The sequence below is a fragment of the Lytechinus pictus genome, chromosome 11 (genome assembly GCF_037042905.1).
Source record: "Lytechinus pictus isolate F3 Inbred chromosome 11, Lp3.0, whole genome shotgun sequence".
NCBI classification, from domain to species: Eukaryota; Metazoa; Echinodermata; class Echinoidea; order Temnopleuroida; family Toxopneustidae; genus Lytechinus; species Lytechinus pictus.
This window is the reverse complement of record NC_087255.1, coordinates 18,195,238-18,215,547: the sequence shown is the minus strand read 5'-3', so window position 1 is coordinate 18,215,547 and position 20,310 is coordinate 18,195,238. Positions and strand designations below refer to the sequence as shown.

Below are 20,310 nucleotides of genomic sequence, written 5' to 3'. Positions count from 1 at the left end.
TGAAAACACATTTGTAATTATGTAATTATGCATGGGTTAATATATTTTTAACAACTGATACGAGCGTAAATCTCGAGCCGAAAATTTTGATAAACTTTCACGACAAGGGATTTAACATAACTCAAATATCAAAATGAGCGCGCTGATAAGTTTTTAACAATCACACCTGACAAGGGATATTTTGATAACTTTATGGAATACACGAAGACAATAGGTACCTGACAAATCAAATAATGCGAGCGCTCAGCGAGCTAAAAATGTTGATATTTAGACCACAAAACTGACATTATACAAAGCAATTGTTTTTAAATCAAATTGTAAATCATACCAAATAATAAAATCTCGATGTCCGAGCTAAAATATGTTTTGTATATTGACTTCAAAACTTGATATTTTAAGCTCCATATCAGCCTATTTAGCAAAATAATTATAAATCTCATCGAACTGGCTATGCTAGCGCAAATCGAAAATTATATATATTGACATAATAATTCCTCCTCCTATATTTTTCGTTTTTTTTCTCTCCTCTCTTTTCCCTTTTTTTTCTTTCCTCCTTTTTCCTTTTTTTTTGCTCCGCCAATAAGGGGGCCCGGGCCACTGGGGCCCTCACCTGGATCCTCATATGTGGTGGTGGCTCAGTGGTAGAACATCGCCTTAATAACCGGAGGTCGTCGGTTATCCAGGATTTTTCAAGGGGGGGGGGGACAATTTTTTACCAAAATAATGACAAGCAAAAAAAAGGTTTTCACTAAGAAGAGGAGGTCATCTTGTTGCAGGAATACATTGACAAGCAACAACAAAAAATAGATAAACATAAGGTCCTGCCACTGGTTACAATAACAGAGATCTGGGATCCGTTTCATAAAACATGTTACATGTTACTGAAATCCTTTAATCTGATTGGCTGATAGTAAATTTGTTATAGCAATTGTGCATTTGTTATTATAACCAGTCTTTATGAAACGGGGCCCTGATATTCTGCCATCTCGACTGGCGCTCGGCATGTTAGAAATGGAGATCGGGGGGGGGGGGGGAATTATATTATGTTAAAGCTGAAGTAGCTACCTAAGCCTTGGTAAACAAGAGATATAATTATTTCATTAATTTTTGACGTAGCCTTATCATACATATATTTTCGGATGGGAATGACCATATTAAGAGCTCTGATGATCATTTAGAAAATGACAAGCACTATTTATTACTGCGGACACACCCTCACATTATTTGTCAAAATTTGTTCACCAGTAACCGGTTGCCTCTATTGTTGTTTTGGCGTGTATTCTCTTATCAAACAGCGAAAGAATTCAAGTCCAAATATAAGTACATGTACCATGTTTCTTTCTACAATAAGTTCGCTCAACCATAATAATGCAAATCCCAACTGTATGGCGTGGGATAAGTTGGTTACACTTAGTGAAGAATGCGGGAATTACACAGTACAAATAATTTGATTGCTAAATAAATATGTCGAATTGTGACATTTTCATTTCCTGCAACTTTTTCAAAATTTTGTTTTCATATCATGCACACTTGCTCGTACTATCATGACGACAGCGAACAACTGGACGAACGGGAATATTACCAATAATTGAACGTTTATGAAGTCGTGCCGTTAACAGATTCGGGGTAAGCTGTGATTTTTGCATACAACATTTATATCAAAATTTGTATCTATATACCATTTTCTAATTATTTATGCGATTTGTTACTCTGATGAGTGCATGTCAAATAAATTTGGCTTAATGTGTCTCTGTTTCATGCTATTTTCCCATTTTAAAGTACCTGACACTTATTCGAATCTTTGTCTATTAGCGACGATTGGGGTTGATAAGCATCATCACTATCATTACAAACGTCATCATCACCATTGTCGTCCGATCATTATCTGTATCATCATAATCGTCATTACCATCACTATAATAATCTTCATAATCATCATCACCATCATCGTCTTCATTACCATCATTATAGTCGTCACCATTATCATCATCATCATCATCAGCGTCATTACTATCATTATAATCGTCACCATTATCATTATCATTATCATCATCATCATCATCATCATCATCATCATCATCATCATCTTCACTATTATCATCATCATCCTCATCATCATCATCAGTGTCATTACCATAATTATAATCGTCAACATTATCTATCATCATCATCATCAAATTCTTTATCATCGTCATTACTATCATCATCCCATTCATCATTATAATAATCATCATCGTCATTATCATCATCATCATCATCATCATCATCATCATCGTCGTCGTCATTACCATCATTATAATCATCATCATCGTCGTCATTATAATCATCATCGTCGTCATTATAATCATCATCATCGTGATTACCATCATTATAATCATCATCATCGTGATTACCATCATTATAATCATCATCATCGTGATTACCATCATTATAATAATCATCATCATCGTGATTACCATCATTATAATAATCATCATCATCGTGATTACCATCATTATAATCATCATCATCGTGATTACCATCATTATAATCATCATCATCGTGATTACCATCATTATAATCATCATCATCGTGATTACCATCATTATAATCATCATCATCGTGATTACCATCATTATAATCATCATCATCGTGATTACCATCATTATAATCATCATCATCGTGATTACCATCATTATAATAATCATCATCATCGTGATTACCATCATTATAATCATCATCATCGTGATTACCATCATTATAATCATCATCATCGTGATTACCATCATTATAATCATCATCATCGTGATTACCATCATTATAATAATCATCATCATCGTTACTACCAGCACTGTACCCCCCCCCCCCCCCCTCACGGTTTGTTTTAAGAAAGAATAGTATATTTGTTTCTTTTATCATGATATTTTTTTATATTCTGATATAAAATCATTATAAATGTGATTAAGGATGTTCACAAAAAGTTGGGTATGCACTGAGCACTCCCCGTATACATAATAGACAAGACCGCTCCACCACCCCCCCCCCCCCCCACCATCAACCTATCTCGGGAAAAAAATAGACTCGATCCTCTTCACACTGTGCCCTTTTGGGGGCCTAAGAATGTTATATTTAGCTAATATATTTATTGCATTTTTTTTCTGCATCAAAAGATATATAAACAGAATAATATCTCGAGGAGATGGCACAGTGCTGTTTTGATTGCGGATTAAGATGGAAATCCTGCAGGGATTTTACTCGAACACAGGTAGGCTTATATCTGCATTGGCGTTGATTCATTATCGTGACATTTAATTCATTTGACAGTGAAATTATTGTGTTAAACTGTTAATCTATCTTATCTGGCTTTGGCCATTCAAACTGGTATACCTCCATATGGCTTCGACGTATTGTTACTTTTACAATGGCTGATAACTTGTCAGTAAATACTGGCAACTTCGCACTACTCGAGTTTGCATGAGTGGAATTTCATCATTTTAATGATAAACGGTAATCCGATATTTTACTGGGTATGACTCAATTGTAATGTTTTGTTGACTCCGGTTTTTTCTCTAATAAAACCAATTTAATCATGGAATAAATACACTTTGCCGAATGATTGATCAAAACGACTCGTAATATTGTAGAAATCTGTATATACCCACCATCTTTACACAAGTTACGGTTGTACCAGAGAGAACGCGTTTACCCTTAAAAAAAGTTTGTTGTAAAAACAACATAAACTTAAAAAGACATTGATGAAAGTTGGAGGAAAATAAAAAAGTTATCAGAATCTTTTTTATATGTATACGCGAAGCTGTCCCATAAGTAATGCGATATATAAAATACATGAATTTCAATGTGAATCACATTGACTAAATTTTATTTTCTTTCGTTTGGCGCGGGCGTGGAATGATTTGCATTTTGATGCACTGATGGTATAAAACTTTTTTTTTTAGAAAGTGACATTCGGTTTTTATCCATTCGATGAAAACAGAAGCTGCTCGTATGTGACGTCACAAAATAAAAGTAATAAAATTAGAATAACTTTTTAAATCTTGATGGAATTTTATCGAACCTTCACCATTTTTAAAATTATTTCTTCAGCTATTTTTAAATGAATTTTTTTTCAGGGTGAACTTTTCCTTTAACTGCATGCTGACAATCTTCTCTTTTATTCTTTTCCAATTTAGTGGCCTATTCCAAGGTGGTTATTCATTCTATATCGACTTATTACACTCATCTACACCTTGGGTTATCAGATATTTTCCTGGGTGATGTATTTCGACCCGAGATATTACGCCTTCGTCACACATTTGACCTTCTCGCTCGTCGCACTATACGAAATAGCGGCCACCGGAAACCTAATCATCGATTTGGTATTAGACGCAAAGGACACCCCGCCAAAAGAATCCACAAGTAAGAACTACTTAAATTAAATTAGTTTATTAAGCATGTTGATTCAGCGTTGCCATGGGGATTTCCATCCCCCAAATTTGGCATTTTGGGATATTTAGAAGCCTCAGTGGGGTTTAAAAAAAATATTTGGGGATTAAAATGAATTAAGGGATTTTTCGTCCATTATAGAGGATTTTTGAAGATTTTGGTGAAAAACCAATAGTATACGATCTACTGTAGATAGATAAATGCATTGCATGTACATTAGCGCATTTCCTACCCAATTCAACCGGGTGAATTCAGTTTACTGAACTTAGTACTGATGGTGTTGCCAATCTACACTGCATCGAAACCTACCCCCCCCCCCAAAAAAAAAAAAAAAAAAAAAGATCTGACGTGGTGTGAACAAACGAGCACACAATAACTAGTTTTTGGCAATATCCATGATAGCAGTCCTCACTTTTAGTCATTAATAAGGTTTTAAAAATTTGGATATTTGGGGTCAAATTTTGGGATTTTCCAAATGCCTTTTGGGGATATTCTTCAGCTTGGACCTGCATGGCAACACTGTTGATTTCGTAAAATTCTACCCTAAAGGTGTGAGAGATATAGAAAGGGGACGACAGTAGCTCTGTTTTTGTTATATTTGTTGTTGTTTCTTCTATCAACCTCCAAGTCCTTTGTATTTGTTTGCTGGTTTTATTTTTCACCATGCATAACAAGAAATAAATTGACAAAATATGAGAGTAATTTAGAGAAATATCATTTACAGTATTTGGAGAGATATAAATCTTTCATATTCTTCCTGAATGATAAAATATTGTTACGAATTCGTATATTTAAGGGTAGTGAATATCAAATGTTAGGTCCTACATATTGTATTGATTAATGGGCTAAGGCACTTCTGGGAGTGAAAAAATTAAAACAAAATAAATGTCTAGTTCTATAATCATGAATGTCTCTATTCAAAGTAAAATTATCAAGAAATTATAAAGGTAACTCATTTTTGTTTAAGTGATACATAAAAATGACAATTTGCATTTTAATATAACTTTCAGTGTTTTCAGTCTACAAAATAAAGGATCAGTTTGGGCAAAATATCCAGACCCCGTACAAAGCTGCACGGCTCTCTTGTGTAATCTTAAAATGCGATCTGTATTAACTTTCTTGTTGGCTCATGCTCTATTGCAATGTGAAATGCAATATAAAATGAATGAATGAGTGAATGAATGAATTGTAGATACGAAGTGGCACAAAATTTAATGACCTCAATTTGTATATAGCACCAACGTATCGAGACACTGAGACTTGACGAAAGTCACGTACGTGCTCGTGCCAAGAAAGGCACTCGTCAATTTGAATTCCTATAGGAATTTTGGTATTTTTCTTTTGTTGGATCATAATACTTTGTATCAGTGGCGTAACTACGGGGGGGGGGGGGGGCATGGGGGGGCACGTGCCCCCCCCCCCCCAATCGGCTGACCAAAAAAAAAACGGGGAAAAGGAGAAAAAGAGGGAGAAAGGAAGAGGAACGTAGTGGCAAAGAAGAAATTATTATTCATTATAATTGTATATTGTATTATAATCATGTTATGTTATATTACATAGGAAACATTTTTATCATAACTTTATGAAACATAATTTGCTCAGGGTCCATGTCTTCATTGTTCCTGGTGCTCGCATTGTCTGTTTAAAGAGATATAAACCTGTTGTTCGAAAACCTCCCGTTTTCAAGTCAATATATATACACCAAATATATTATTGTTTTATGTAGTGACATATGCTTCTTTTTCATGACTACTTAAAGTGATTGCCCCATGTTAAGGTCTTAATATAAAACATTTCCTGCTCGTGATTACGATCGCTTCAGTGGATTGGTGAGATATGTCTGCTCTCCATGAATTCCTAAAATCAGTCCTTGAAATGTCCCCTTTTCTGATCTGAATATCCAAAATTTTCAGCTCGCGCTTCGCGCTCGCATCATTTGGTTAGTGAAATACGTATGGTCTTAGTGAATTCCTACAAACAAGCCTTAGACTGCCCCGCTTCAGGTCTGAATTATCTAAATTTTCAGCTCGCGCTTCGCGCTCGCAATATTTGATTAGTGAGATGCGTATGATAATCATGATAACATTGACTACAAAAAGTGCTTCATGTGTTCAGATGTAATTCTAACAAAATCAGTAAGCGCTTGGCACTCGCATTACATGACTATGGTGAGATATGTATACTATTAAGAGATTCCTAAAATATAGTCCTTAAGATCTCCCTGTTTGGGATCAATATATACAAAAATTTCGGCTCGCGCTTTGTGCTCGCATTGTTTAGCAAGACAGGTACGTATCATGATTACAAAAATTCGATTATAAAGTCCTTTTTTAGGTCTGAATATCAAAAATTTTCAGCTCGCGCTTCGCGCTCGCATTATTCGATTGCTGAGATGCGTATGTTATTCATGATTACAATGACTGCAAGTGCTTCCTTAAAATGTCTCTATTAGGTCAGTATACCTGACAACTTAGCGCGCTTCGCGCGATCACTATATAAGTGACTAAATTTTTTTGCTGGTGCCCCCCTGTTACACCCACAAATGTAATAATCGCCCACAAATGTAATAACGCCCACAAATGTAATAACACTTTACCCACAAATGTAATAACACTTTACCCACAAATGTAATAATTTTGATCGCCCACAAATGTAATAATGACTTTACCCACAAATGTAATAAATTTGAAGGGATTTTTGGCGAATCCGTTCTAAACTGAAATCCTATAGTAATACGCTCATATAGCACAAAAGTGCAAAGTCTTTTTTTCCAGACCCGGTTAATAAAGAAAGTATAATATAATCCAAAGTCTTTTCTTCCAGACCCGGTTGTTTCAATAATTATAATATAAGTTCAAAGTCTTTTTTCCAGACCAAGTCGTTTAAAAAATTACAATATAAGTCCAAAGTCTTTTTTTCCAGACCCGGTTGTTTAAAAAATTATAATATAAGTTCAAGGTCTTTTTTTCCAGACCCGGTTGTTTCAAAAATTATAATATAAGTCCAAAGTCTTTTTCCAGACCCGGTTGTTAAAAAAATTATGATATAAGTTTAAAGTCTTTTTTCCAGACCCGGTTGTAAAAAAAAAATTATAATATAATATAAGTCCAAAGTCTTTTTTCCAGACCCGGTTATTTCAAAAATTATAATATAAGTCCAAACTAAGATATGATAATGATACTCCAGTGGAATAAAAATGAGAATCGAGCTTAGTCTCTTTCCAGACCCAGTTAAGTAAAACTGGTGGAATTAGTGTCTTTGTTGTTGTTTTCACTTATACAGCGCATATTGTGAATATATGCGCTAAGGGTTAATTGAGAATCAAGCATAGTCTTTTCTCCAGACCCGGTAACTAAAACTAAAACCCTATAGTAATGTGTTCGTATAGCACAAATGTGCAAAGTCTTTTTTCCAGACCCGGTTAATTCAAAAATTATTATAAGTCCAATGTCTTTTTTCCAGACCCGGTTGTTTAAAAAATTATACTGTAAGTTCAAAGTCTTTTTTCCAGACCCGGTTGTTTCAAAAATTATAATATAAGTCCAAACTAAAACAACAAAACAAAGACCTATGGTGTAGTCTTTGCTCCAGACTCAGTTATTTCAAAATAGGAAATTATAAGAAACAATTAAAAAATATATATCAACAAAGACCCCACAATATCATTGATGTAGAATAACGTTGTTATTGTTATCTTGGGTTTTAAGGTGCGTATCATTCAGATATGAACATTTACGCCTATGATTAATTTGTCGTTTTTGTGGTATGCGTTATCACAGGGTTTTAATAGTTTAGAAGATGCTGGGGTTAAGTTTTAAGATTAAAGTTTCGCTTAATTTCGCTAAACCCAAGCATTTTAACTGGGCTTAATTTTGAAATTTGGTCTTAGTTTTTTTTTTCTCAATATTTCTTTATTTTTTAAATAACCGGGTCTAGACGAAAGACTATGCATAATACTCGTGGCAATCCACAGGAATAAGAATATGACAAAGTCTTGTGTTTTTAAGACTGTTTGAATCATTTTTTAAATGACTGGGTCTGGAATAAAGACAACGCTCTAAACATGTGCTTTTCTACATGGTCTTAATTTGGAGGATTGTTGGTTCTTAGATTCGTTGTTGGGGTTGGGTTTTATTGCTTTTTTATTCTTGAAATAACTGTGTCTGGAGGAAAGTCTACAATCGATCTTCATGTTATTCCACAGTAATTAGATTATTGGGTATTCGTTTTAGAATATTTGTAAAAACTATTTTTTTTTCTTCAAATAACAACCAAGTCTGGATAAAGGATGTTTGCTTTACCCATGCATTATTACAATGTTTTGTAAGGGTCTTAGTATTATTAAAAAAAAACTGGGTGCGGGGTAAATACATATTTTTACACTCAGTTACACCCAGTAAGGGTGTAACTTTTGAAGATTGGTCTTAGATTTGAACTGTTGAAGTTTTTTTAATTCATTTTTTTTTAAATAACCGGGTCTGGAGAAAAGAGTACGTTATAAAACTCGTGTTATTCCAGAAGAATAAGAATATGATATAGTCTTACGTTAGAAGATTTTTTTTGGTAATTTTGTTAATGATTAGGTCTGGAATAAAGACAATGCTCTAAACCTCTTTTTAAAACAGGTTCTTAGGTTGAAGGATTGTTTGGTCTTAGATTTGGAATTTTCTTATTATTACTGTTAGCGTTATTTTGAAAAAAAAATGGGTCTGGCTGAAAGACTATGCTATATGTCCATGTTATCCAGCATTAATAGGATTATGGGGTCTTTATACTGTTTTTGTTGTTGTTGTATTGTTATTTATAATTTTCGAATAACAGGGTTTGGAGAAAAGACTAAGCTCGATTTTTAGTTTTATTCCACTTGAATATCATTATGGTATCTTAGTTTGGACTTATATTACAATTTTTGAAATAACTGGGTCTGGAAAAAAGACTTTGGACTTATGTTGTAATGTTTGAAACAACCGGGTCTGGAAAAAGACTTTGGACTTATATTATATTATAATTTTTGAAACAACCGGGTCTTGAAAAAAGACTTAATTTAGACTTATGTCATAAATATTTAATTAACCAGGTCTGGAAAAAAGACTTTGCACTTTTGTGCTATATGATTGCATTACTATAAGGATGTAGTTTTTAGTTTTAAGTAACCGGGTGTGGAGAAAGACTACGCTTGATTCTCAATTTACTCTTATATATTCACAAAACGCACCGTGTAAGTTCAAACAACAACAAAGACATCAATTCCATCAGTTTTAATTAACTGGGTCTGGAGAAAAGACTAAGCTCGATTCTCATTTTCATTCCACTGGAATATCATTATCGTATCCTAGTTTGGATTTATTTTATATTTTTTTTAAATAACCGTGTCTGGAAAAAAAAGACTTTGGACTTATATTATAATTTTTGAAACAACCAGGTCTGGAAAAAAGACTTTAAATCATATTATAATTTTTGAATTAATCGGGTCTGGAAAAAAGACTTTACACTTTTATGCTATATGAACGCATTACTATAGGATTTCAGTTTAGAACGGATTCGCCAAAAATCCCTTCAAATTTATTACATTTGTGGGTAAAGTCATTATTACATTTGTGGGCGATCAAAAATTATTACATTTGTGGGTAAATTGTTATTACATTTGTGGGCGTTATTACATTTGTGGGCGTTATTACATTTGTGGGTGCAACACCCCCCCCCCCCATGCCGTGACCCACGGTACGCCACTGCTTTGTATATTTAATGAAATGCTTTTTTCTTCAGTGTGAGCACGAGTTTTAAAGTGAATGAAGTTGGTCTTACCCAAATTCAACGACAATTTGTTGCATTTAAACCAATTTGCGCAATTCTGCATTAAAATATATAAACTAGATTATTTAAGTTTGAGTGGGAGCAAAACATATTACTGTCATCTGCAAACAATTTTTTTTTTCTATATTGTAATAAAGTTGAAACATTAGAAATATCATTGACATAAATAAAAAAAAAAGAAGCGTGCCCAAAATGGAGCCCTTTGGCACATCGCAGGTAACTGGTAATATATTTGATTTGGTATCATTAAAAATTGTATATTGACTTCAACAAGAAAGATAATATGGAACCAGTCCAAAGGAGTACCACAAATCCCGTAATGGTAAAGCTTGTTTAAAAGTATATTATAATCAAGGGTATCAAAAGCCTATCTATACTTAAGTCCATAAAAACTCCCATGACATGTTCATGCTTGGCTAAGGCAGGTGATACCCTATCATATAACTTTACAATAGCATATTCAGCAGAGTGAAATTTCCTGACTCCGTATTGATCATTATTGAATAAATAGTTGCTAGTCATAAATTTGTGTAACCTACCATAAACCAGTCGTTCTAATATCTTTGAAAAAAATTAGAGTATTGAATAATCATGATAATTGGTAAATAAACTAGCATCGTCTCTCTTATAAATATAGGAATAACTTTGGAAATTTTCATCATTGAGGAATAACTACCGGAAAAGGTGGGGAAGAAAGGCGTATTGCCACAATTATTCAGTTAACTATTTCTGCCCCTGGCATTCCAGTGCTAAATTTCTATTCCTATTGTTCATTCTTTGATATTTGAATTGTATGTATCTTTATTTAATTTTCATTTTGCCAAATAAATAATGATAGGTTAAAGATGTAAACAATGGGTTTGATTACGCTTCCAATTATACGTTTTAAGAAATATGTGTTCATTTCGTCATGTCCATGTCATGCCATGTACGTCGATCTAAAGATGATAATACAGTACGGATATGTCCCACAAGGTGCGGGGCCGGAGCAACACCCGGGATCATGCAATAGGGCGCATTCTAAAATTACATTTATTAATATTATTTTGTAAATGTATTGCTTACTTTTCTTTCCTACCATATTTTGGAAGGCAAGTAGGCAAAGCATGACTTATTCAGGAGTAAGGTGATTAGAAGGGACCAAAATAATTATAGGCACCCCTCCTTACGTGTTTTTGATAACGAATCGTACAATGAAACAAAAGTGTTCTCTTGATTGCGCTCGTTCGATCAGCCCGCTTGTATATAGGGCGGCAGGAAAATGAATAGTGACTTTATTGAATATACATGAAATTTAGGGCAGTGTGTCAATGTCGATAACAAAGTTATATATTTGTTCCATTTTCTTTGATTTTCGCGACAGCACTGTCTCTTCGATACACGATACAATGGGTTCTTTATGACGTACTTCTGACGTGGTCGCTCATCGTCGCCGTCGTTTACTGGGCGTTCTTATTCGAACAAAATACAGACGCCGTCAGCTGGGTCGAGGACATCACCATCCACCTCCTCCCTGCCGCTTTCAGCCTATTGGAAGTCACAGTCACGGCCACGCCCTGTTTATTTGGTCACGTGGTCTACCCATTAACGTATGGAATGATGTATCTAACCTTCACGTTGATCTACTGGGCTGTGAGTGGGGGAGTGGTTTACTTCTTTCTCGACTATGGTGAGAACCCCGTCACGTCCATCGTTGCTTTGCTCTCTCTTGCCGCAGCCATCTTTGTAATCTACACAGTGGTGTGGGTTGTCACGATCCTGCGGCAGTGGGTGGCCAGGAAGACGAACGACTGTCGATGCGGTAGTCGAGCGAAGTATGACGTCGAAAAGAATACGGAAAACCAAGGACACCATTCTGAAGGGGACGAGGACGAGGGGATTGTAGCACACATCTCCTAGCAATGAAATGCTCAAAATATCATGGCCCTGTTTCATAAAGATTGACAACTATGGCAACTACCATGGAAACTTTGAATGTGATTGGCTGATGTACCACGTTGCCATGGTAATTGACACAATGGCAAAGTTACAGCACAGGGCCCCGGGGGGGCACTTCCATTGACGAGTGGATACCATGCGCGACCATGGGGTCTCGAAAAGCACCATAAACACGTATTTTCCATATTCTGAAAATGCACCCCTTGACAAGTACTGACGTCTGAAACCCTACTAGTCTGGTCTGTTAGCGGAATTATGTGGACACGGTGGACAAAAGCATGATTTTTTCTCCAGACCTTTGTTTATGTATGAGAATTAAAAATGGGGTATGCTCCAAAAAATCTGGCTGCAGGAACAGTGAAAAAATGGGTGAAAATGTCAGAATTTATGAGTTTAGATTGGTCTGATATATACACTAGCGCTAGTGCAAAACTCAATAGCAGTGCATTATTTTGCTTTGGTTTAGTTCTTGAATTCAGACCCTTTTTGAACAGATATTCTGTTTGTCCTCACATCTCAATGCACTAAATATCTGAATGCAGATGCTAAACAAGCCGAAGGGTGGTGATGGAGGGGGTTGAATGTTGGTGTGTATGTACATATTTTGGTCTTGGGGTAAAGATGTGCAAGACAAATTTTTGCATGTGTTGGAAATTGTGTTGCCATGGTAACAGTGTATTATGGCAAAAATAAGGTACAAATCTTGCAGTTAGAACTACTTCCTCTGTTGTCACCCGATTCTCATGAAATTTGGCACACACATTGGTCTTGAGGTGAAGATGTCTAAGACACATTTTGTGTGTCTTTCAAAAATCTTGTTACCATGGTAACAACATATTATTTGGTGAAAATTGGGGAAAAAATTACAATTCAAACTGCTTCATCAGTTTTAAATCAATTCTCATGAAATTTGACACACACATTGGTATTAGAGTAAAGATGTACAAGGCACTTTTTGTATGTGTTTCATAAATTGTGTTGCCATGGTAACAACATATTATATGGCAAAATTTAGGTAAAAACCTTGCAATTTGAACAACTTCATCAGTTTTGAACAATTTCTCATGAAATTTGGCTCATACATTTGCTTTGAGGTAAAGATGTGCAAGAACCATTTTATGTGTGCATTTGTCAGAGTATATTGCCATGGTAACCACATATGATAGCCAGAAATGCAGGAAAACTCATTGTGGATCAAACAACTTCCCCTTTTTTTAGTCAGTGCTCATAAAAGTTGGAAGAAATATTCATCTTTGGGTAAAGATTCATATTAAATTCTAAACTGCATTAAAATATATGAGTGTGGGGGTATTAATCACCTTCAGTAATATTTCTAGGTTTTGGGGGAGGAGCGGGATTGGTCCTTAAAATCTGACCTCAAAATAAAGGTTAAAGGCGGTGTCTATTAACACTCTTGAAATAAGCATCCCCTCAAGGGCATAGGCTGGGGGTACACTGGGTGAATGTGAAACCTTCCGCTCTGGCAAAGGAGTTCCAACACTGGCAAGCAAAACAAAATGTGTACCCCTTCTACTTTCAACGGCTGATTTTCCAAACCTTAGTTCCACCTTCCCAAGATGTGCACCCCTCCCCATACCACTTCTATCTCCCTATGCTCAACCAGTCTACGCCTTTGCCCCTCATGGGTCTTTGTATTTTAAAGCGAGACATTACTCCCTTTTTTTGGGGGGGGGGTCTTTAGAAAATGACCTCATAAAAGTAAAAGTTAAAGGATTATGACTAAGAACTTAACCCCCCCCCCGCAAACAAATGGGGCTGATATATTTTTTTAGCAGAAAAATGCCCCCCCCCCCCCATTAAAAGGTAAGAAGATTCATTTGCACTTCAGAGTTCAGACCATTCATTTGATGTTTAATGCATTCTGCTTTGGTAAAAAAATTTTTACAGTAGCAAATTAATCATTGTTTATTTATATTCTCATATTCAGTCTTTTATTCATATTCCATTCCTACTCTTTCTTTTTAACTATATCACATCACTCTTGATTTTGAGCTTCACCATACCATCTTATGTTTCCTCTCTCCTTTTTTTACCCTCTCTTCTCTCCAAGTATATTTTTTCTGACATATTATAAAGTGAACCTTTAATCATGCAACTAATTATAGAAATATATATATATATACAAAAATCTCTGCACTTGTTTTAGAAATTCACTTGCAAATCCATGACTCAATAGCATACCATATCAAAAATATGCATATGTGCACAATAATTTTTTGCCTTCAATTTTATTTCATTTAATTTTTTCAGTATAATTGTCAAAAAATGAATATTATGTTTCAGTAGCAAAATTGTTGGATGCAAGATCTGACTGTCACAAAAAATGCAAATAATTTTCCATTGGAGTAAGGACGAACGTATTCACTGTTCATTGAGCAAATGATGACTTTTATTTCTCTACATATATTCTAGTCATATCCCTTTCAGATGGTGGTAACTGCAGGAATGGGAAAACTCAGTGATATAACTAAAATTTTCACAGAGGATTTTCGGAAAACAACTAAATCCATTTTTTCAAGCAACAGTTATTCCATTCTGAATGCTGCAACTATGAATTTGATGCACCTTTACCGAAATATAATATCATGACAGCCATTTCTTCAATTCTTTAAACTAGACATTAAATATAGCTAATAGTATTATTTAGGACAGAGTGTAGCCAAAATAGAGTTTAGAAGATTATGAAGAAAAGAATAAATGTCATGGTATTATATTTCAGTGTAGGTGTAAGCATTCAAAATTGAATAATTGTTGCTAGATAATAATGAATTAAAATAGAAAAAAAAAATGTACTTAGAGAGGGAGAAAAAGAGGGGGGGGGGGGAGGAAACAAAACAAGAAGGTATGGTAAAGCTCTAAAGTGCAAAAAGTGATGTAAGAAAGTCAGAGTAAACACTGAAATGAACAAAGACTGAGTAGAAGGAGATAAATAAAACGTTGATTAATTGGGCACCGGAAATGATCTTTCATCAAACCAGAATGTTTTAGGCTTTAAATTAATACGCTGAAGTGTTAAGGATTTTTCTTCCCCCCCTTTTTTTTTTTTTTTTTTTTTTTTTTTTGGGGGGGGGGGTCAGTTCCTAGTTGTAATTATTTCCTTTTTTATTCTTTATGTGGCAATTTTCTAAAGGCCCCCCCCCCCAAAAAAAAAAATGGAAGGGGTGCTCAGTTTTTAAGGACCTCCTCCGCCCCCCCCCAAAAAAAAGAACCTATAAATGTTATTGAAGGTGATTAATACCATGAATACCCTGCGCTATTTTATGATGTTAAAGGGGAATCCAAACCAAATAAACACTTGTTTTTATGAGGAAAAGAAAAAATCAGACAGGTCAAAGTTTGAACAATATCGGACAAACCATAAGAAAGTTGTGAATATATAAGAGTTGTAAACATTGGTATATACCCATGAAGACTTCAAATTGGCCGCACATGTGATGTCATAATGATGTAAGGGAAGGACCACTCTTCCATGTACAGAAATAATTAATTGACTAAAATGTCTTTTTCAAAAGTTTTACTTCAAATTGTATCTTTCTTCCATGAGGACATAAAGCATTATACTAACAGGTTTATATTACGGCCCCAATGAAATTTAGGAGAAAACCAAAAATCAAAGTACAAGGCCAATGGGAAAGTTGTCCTTGCGGCCTCACCCCTTGTCATAATTTGCTTACCCATTATCAATTTGAAATCTACATACTAGTAGCCTTAGGGATCTTAATTTTAAAGCAGCCATAACTTTATTTTGCTTGTCCGATTGCTTTCAAACTTTCACCATTCTTATTTTTCTCCTTTTCCACACAACATTTTATGACCAAGGCTGGATTCCCCTTTAACACTGAATGTGAATCTTTACCCAAAATGAATATTTGTGTAAACTTTTCTGAGCACAGGCTGAAAACTGAGAAGTAGATTGATCCACAATTGATGAGTTTTCCCTGCATTTCTGGCTATATGTGGTTATCAAGGCAATGCACTCTCTGACAAATGAAAAAAAAAAGGTTCCTGCACATCTTTATCTCAAGGCCAATGTGTGAGCCATATCATGCATGAAAATTGGTTTGAAACTGATGAAGTAGTTCAAATTGCAAGGTTTTTACCTAAATTTTGCCATATAATATGTTGTTACCATGGCAACACAATTTCTGAAACAATCACAAAAAGTGCCTTGTACATCTTTACTTTAATACCAATGTGTGTGCCAAATTTCATGAGAATTGATTTAAAACTGATGAAGCAGTTTGAATTGTAAGATTTTTCCCCAATTTTCACCAAATGTTATGTTGTTACCATGGCAACAAAATTTCCGAAAGACACACAAAATGTGTCTTAGACATCTTCACCTCAAGACCAATGTGTGTGCCAAATTTCATGAGAATCGGATGAAAACAGAGGAAGTAGTTCTAACTGCAAGATTTGTAACCTTATTTTGCCATAATACACTGTTACCATGGCAACACATGCAAAAAATGTGTCTTGCACATCTTTACCCCAAGACCAAAATATGTACATACACACCAACATTCAACCCCCTCCACTGCCACCCTTCGGCTTGTTTAGCATCTGCATTCAGATATTTAGTGCATTGAGATGTGAGGACAAACAGAATATCTGTTCAAAAAGGGTCTGAATTCAAGAACTAAACCAATGCAAAATAATGCACTGCTATTGAGTTTTGCACTAGCGCTAGTCTATATATCAGACCAATCTAAACTCATAAATTCTGACATTTTCACCCATTTTTTCACTGTTCCTGCAGCCAGATTTTTTGGAGCATACCCCATTTTTAATTCTTATACATAAACAAAGGTCTGGAGAAAAAATCATGCTTTTGTCCACTGTGTCCACAAGTAGGGTGTTTTTGACGCTAACAGACCGGACTATACCCTTAACAAGTATTGGAAACAAAACGATACTCTTGGCAATTGAAATGAACCCTTAAACAAGTACAGCGATATTTTATTGTTATGTCACGGGTCCGTCGGTCGTCGGTTTTACCTTTACACACCATTTGGTTTAGTACGGCCCCACCTTCCACACCTCGCGCAAATCAGACTCTAAACACGTCGTGTTGTCGTGTTGGGGCAAAAAGGACATCCTTTATAAAACATTTCAATTTTGTTTTATCATCCCCGCAAATTTGACCCTAAACACGTAGCTTTCCTAGAGAAATAGATACCCTTTTTTCATTATTTTTGTGTTTTTGACACCCTTATCACGTTACGTACGTAACGTGCCCTATCTTGAAAAAGACATCCTTTTTACGTGTTTTTTGGTCGCGCATGGTATCGACTCGTCAATGTAAGTGCCCCCCCCCCCCGGGCACAGGGCCCTGGGCACGATTTTTTTTACTGGGGAGCTGAAGCGAAAAAAAAATTATCACTACAAAATGGAGGTCATTTTGGTCCCGAAAATATTGAAAAGCAAAAAAAAAAAAAAAAAAAGGGGGGATTCACTAAAAGGTCATTTTGGTTACATTTTTCCTTTTTTCACACCTTCCAGCACCCCCCGCTTCCAAGGGCCATGTTACAACAGGGGCCCGTTTCATGAAACTTGTTATAATAACAAATATGAAATACCCGTTTAATGCTACCGAAATCATACAATCTGATTGGCTGATAGCAAACTTGTTTTAGAAATTGTACATTTGTTATGATAACATGTCTTTATGAAACGGGCCCCGGATCTGTGTGGATAACCGCAGGAGAAATGGAAATTACCGACCTTTTTTACGTGGGGTGGATTTATCATTTTGTAGGCATCGAGAAGGGGTCAACAGTTTAGAATTGTTTCCCATGTACTTTGTCCGTCTCGACCAAGGACCCATTTTTGTTTGTTTGTTTTGCAGAAAGAGCTATAAATTATGTTAAAACGCAACAAAAAAAAAATCCAGCGCATATTACGCGCGTTTTATTATTTTCTTGAAAGGAAAGTTGCGTTTGATTTGTTGAAATGTGTTTGATCACACCTCTTTGTGCAACCGACCCCAAGACTTGTAAATGAAATAACATTACTCGAGAATAGATTCAGTCTGCAGGAGTAGCAGTTAATATGAGTATCCGATGAATGAAATCGAAGAGTCGTCAACATTAAACTAACAACAGGATTTAAAAAAAAAACCCGGTTTTAAGATGGTTGGTTAAAATATCATAATTATTTTATTTGAATTAATAGATATTCGTTTTGATTAGGCCTATACAAGGTATTGTGAGAAACATAAAAAAGAAAACATTGTATTGAAGACATGCCACGACAATAACAATAAAAATACATTTTAATGGAAAACACTAAGCATGTATAGTTAATGATAACAATAGTAATAATAATGATATTAATAATTATAACAATAATGAAAACAAAAATAATAAAGGATATAACCTATCAGTATCGAGAATAACGGCCTTCAATTATGCATGAAATTTCTGGCGAAATTTGCGAGAATATTAATGTAAAAGAGACAAGTGGTTTGATTGCAATAATATACGATATATCTAATACAATAAGAATGACACTATTCAATAAAAACCAATGATGTTGATAAAAAATCTTGTCCCTTTCTACAATATGGCTAAACTAAATCTCTTTCTCATTAAATTATAATTATGTACTATCAAAATATGCATTTATGTTTATTTCTCTATTTTCAAGGTTATCAAAATGAAAAAAATTAGTAAGGGAATATCTGTGTAAGCTAAGTGGCTTTGACAAGAGCGACTCCTCGCATTGGTTCTTTTCTCTCCGTGCAAATGCATTATGTAAATTTGAATTCAGACTGCTGTTGATCATTAATAGAGTGTCAGCTTTTTATACAAGTATCAGGAAAGTGTTTCATGAAAGGACATGTCGGACGTTTTATCCGACAGTTACCATAGTTGCAGTGCTTGTCAGCCAATCAGAATCAAGGAAAGTTGTCAGATCTGGGGCCCGTTGCAGAAAGAGTTGCAATCAATCGCAACTCTAAAAATCATGCGCAACTTGATTTTCAACCAATCAACAGCGCGCATTTGGGACTTGCGATTGATTTTTGGCTTGCGTTTAAACGCAACTCTTTCTGCAACGGGCCCCTGACAACTTGTCAGACAAAAATGTTGATGAAACGCTCCCCAGGATTTATAATTGTGATGGAATGTTACGCATTGTGACGCACTATGTGACACAACGCGCTCATTGTGACGTAAGCGCGTTTACTGCGTGATACAGTAGTGCGTGCTTTCTTGGCAACTATATACACATAGCTAGCTCTGCCAATTCCAAATATTAATAAGACGGCAGGCAGTGCAAATGGAGTAAAAGATCAAAACACATATGCTGAAACTTTCATATGCTGAACAAAAAGTAGCATCAGACATAAGCATCCTTGAACTGACGAGAAAAAAAAGGATGGGGGAATGAGGCTCGTGGCAAATAACAAAATTGGTAAGAACTTTAAAATATTGTGTTATATCGCGGTATCAAATTGTTAAATATGATATTGCCGTCCTGATGCAAATAGAAAAAATACCCACCCCCCCCCCCGAAAAAAGGGTGAAATCTGTATCGAAATCCGATTAAATTTGAAAAAATTGGTGGAAACATAAAATAGATCTAATGGTTAAACATAAGACTCCCTCTCGGACAAGTTAAAATGTAACGTAATCCAGTTCAACACAATGTATTAGTCACGCCGTATTGTAAAAGAATAGATCTACTTCTTTTTCATCAGTGTAGGATTTTAAATCATTACTCGTCAGAAAAGATGAATGTTTTGATGGCAACGACACTAAAAGGACGGAAAAACCCCAAATAAAGAATGTGAATGTGCAAGTGAATAACCCATAGTTCAAATACCGCATCCATAATGATCCCCACCCCGTTGTCCTACCCCGCCCCCCACTGCACAACGTACTATTACAGAGTATAGAAAATCAATTCCTGTTACTGATTATATTGAATCTCATTAATCTATAGATTTAGGTATTTTGCCAATGTAAGCATATACATTCCTGATATTGTCATTATCATAACATCACAAGTCATCAGGTACGGAAATGAAGGACTTTTATAGATTTTCCGGTTTTTACTTCTGGTAATTGACAATTATCTAGACAGTTTGAAATTGCGAATCTTTACGTGCGT

At 35.2% G+C, this 20,310-nt stretch overlaps 1 protein-coding gene across 1 annotated transcript; it reads left to right on the top strand.

Moving 5' to 3' along the window:
* Positions 1 to 1,435: 1,435 nt before the first annotated feature.
* Positions 1,436 to 12,558, top strand: LOC129271914 (protein rolling stone-like). The gene is made up of 4 exons (XM_054909166.2): positions 1,436 to 1,626; positions 3,150 to 3,244; positions 4,170 to 4,395; positions 11,600 to 12,558. The coding sequence occupies exons 2-4, from the start codon at positions 3,179 to 3,181 to the stop codon at positions 12,133 to 12,135; spliced, it is 828 nt and encodes a 275-aa protein (XP_054765141.2). The 5' UTR covers positions 1,436 to 1,626; positions 3,150 to 3,178; the 3' UTR covers positions 12,136 to 12,558.
* The last annotated feature ends 7,752 nt before the right edge of the window (positions 12,559 to 20,310 follow it).

Bases quoted from the DNA above. Each gene is read 5' to 3' on its own strand.
- LOC129271914 (XM_054909166.2), top strand. From the start codon at position 3,179: ATGGCACAGTGCTGTTTTGATTGCGGATTAAGATGGAAATCCTGCAGG. The intron at 3,245-4,169 runs GTAGGCTTATAT...TTTCCAATTTAG, and splicing joins GGGATTTTACTCGAACACAG to TGGCCTATTCCAAGGTGGTT. The intron at 4,396-11,599 runs GTAAGAACTACT...TTTTCGCGACAG, and splicing joins CCCGCCAAAAGAATCCACAA to CACTGTCTCTTCGATACACG.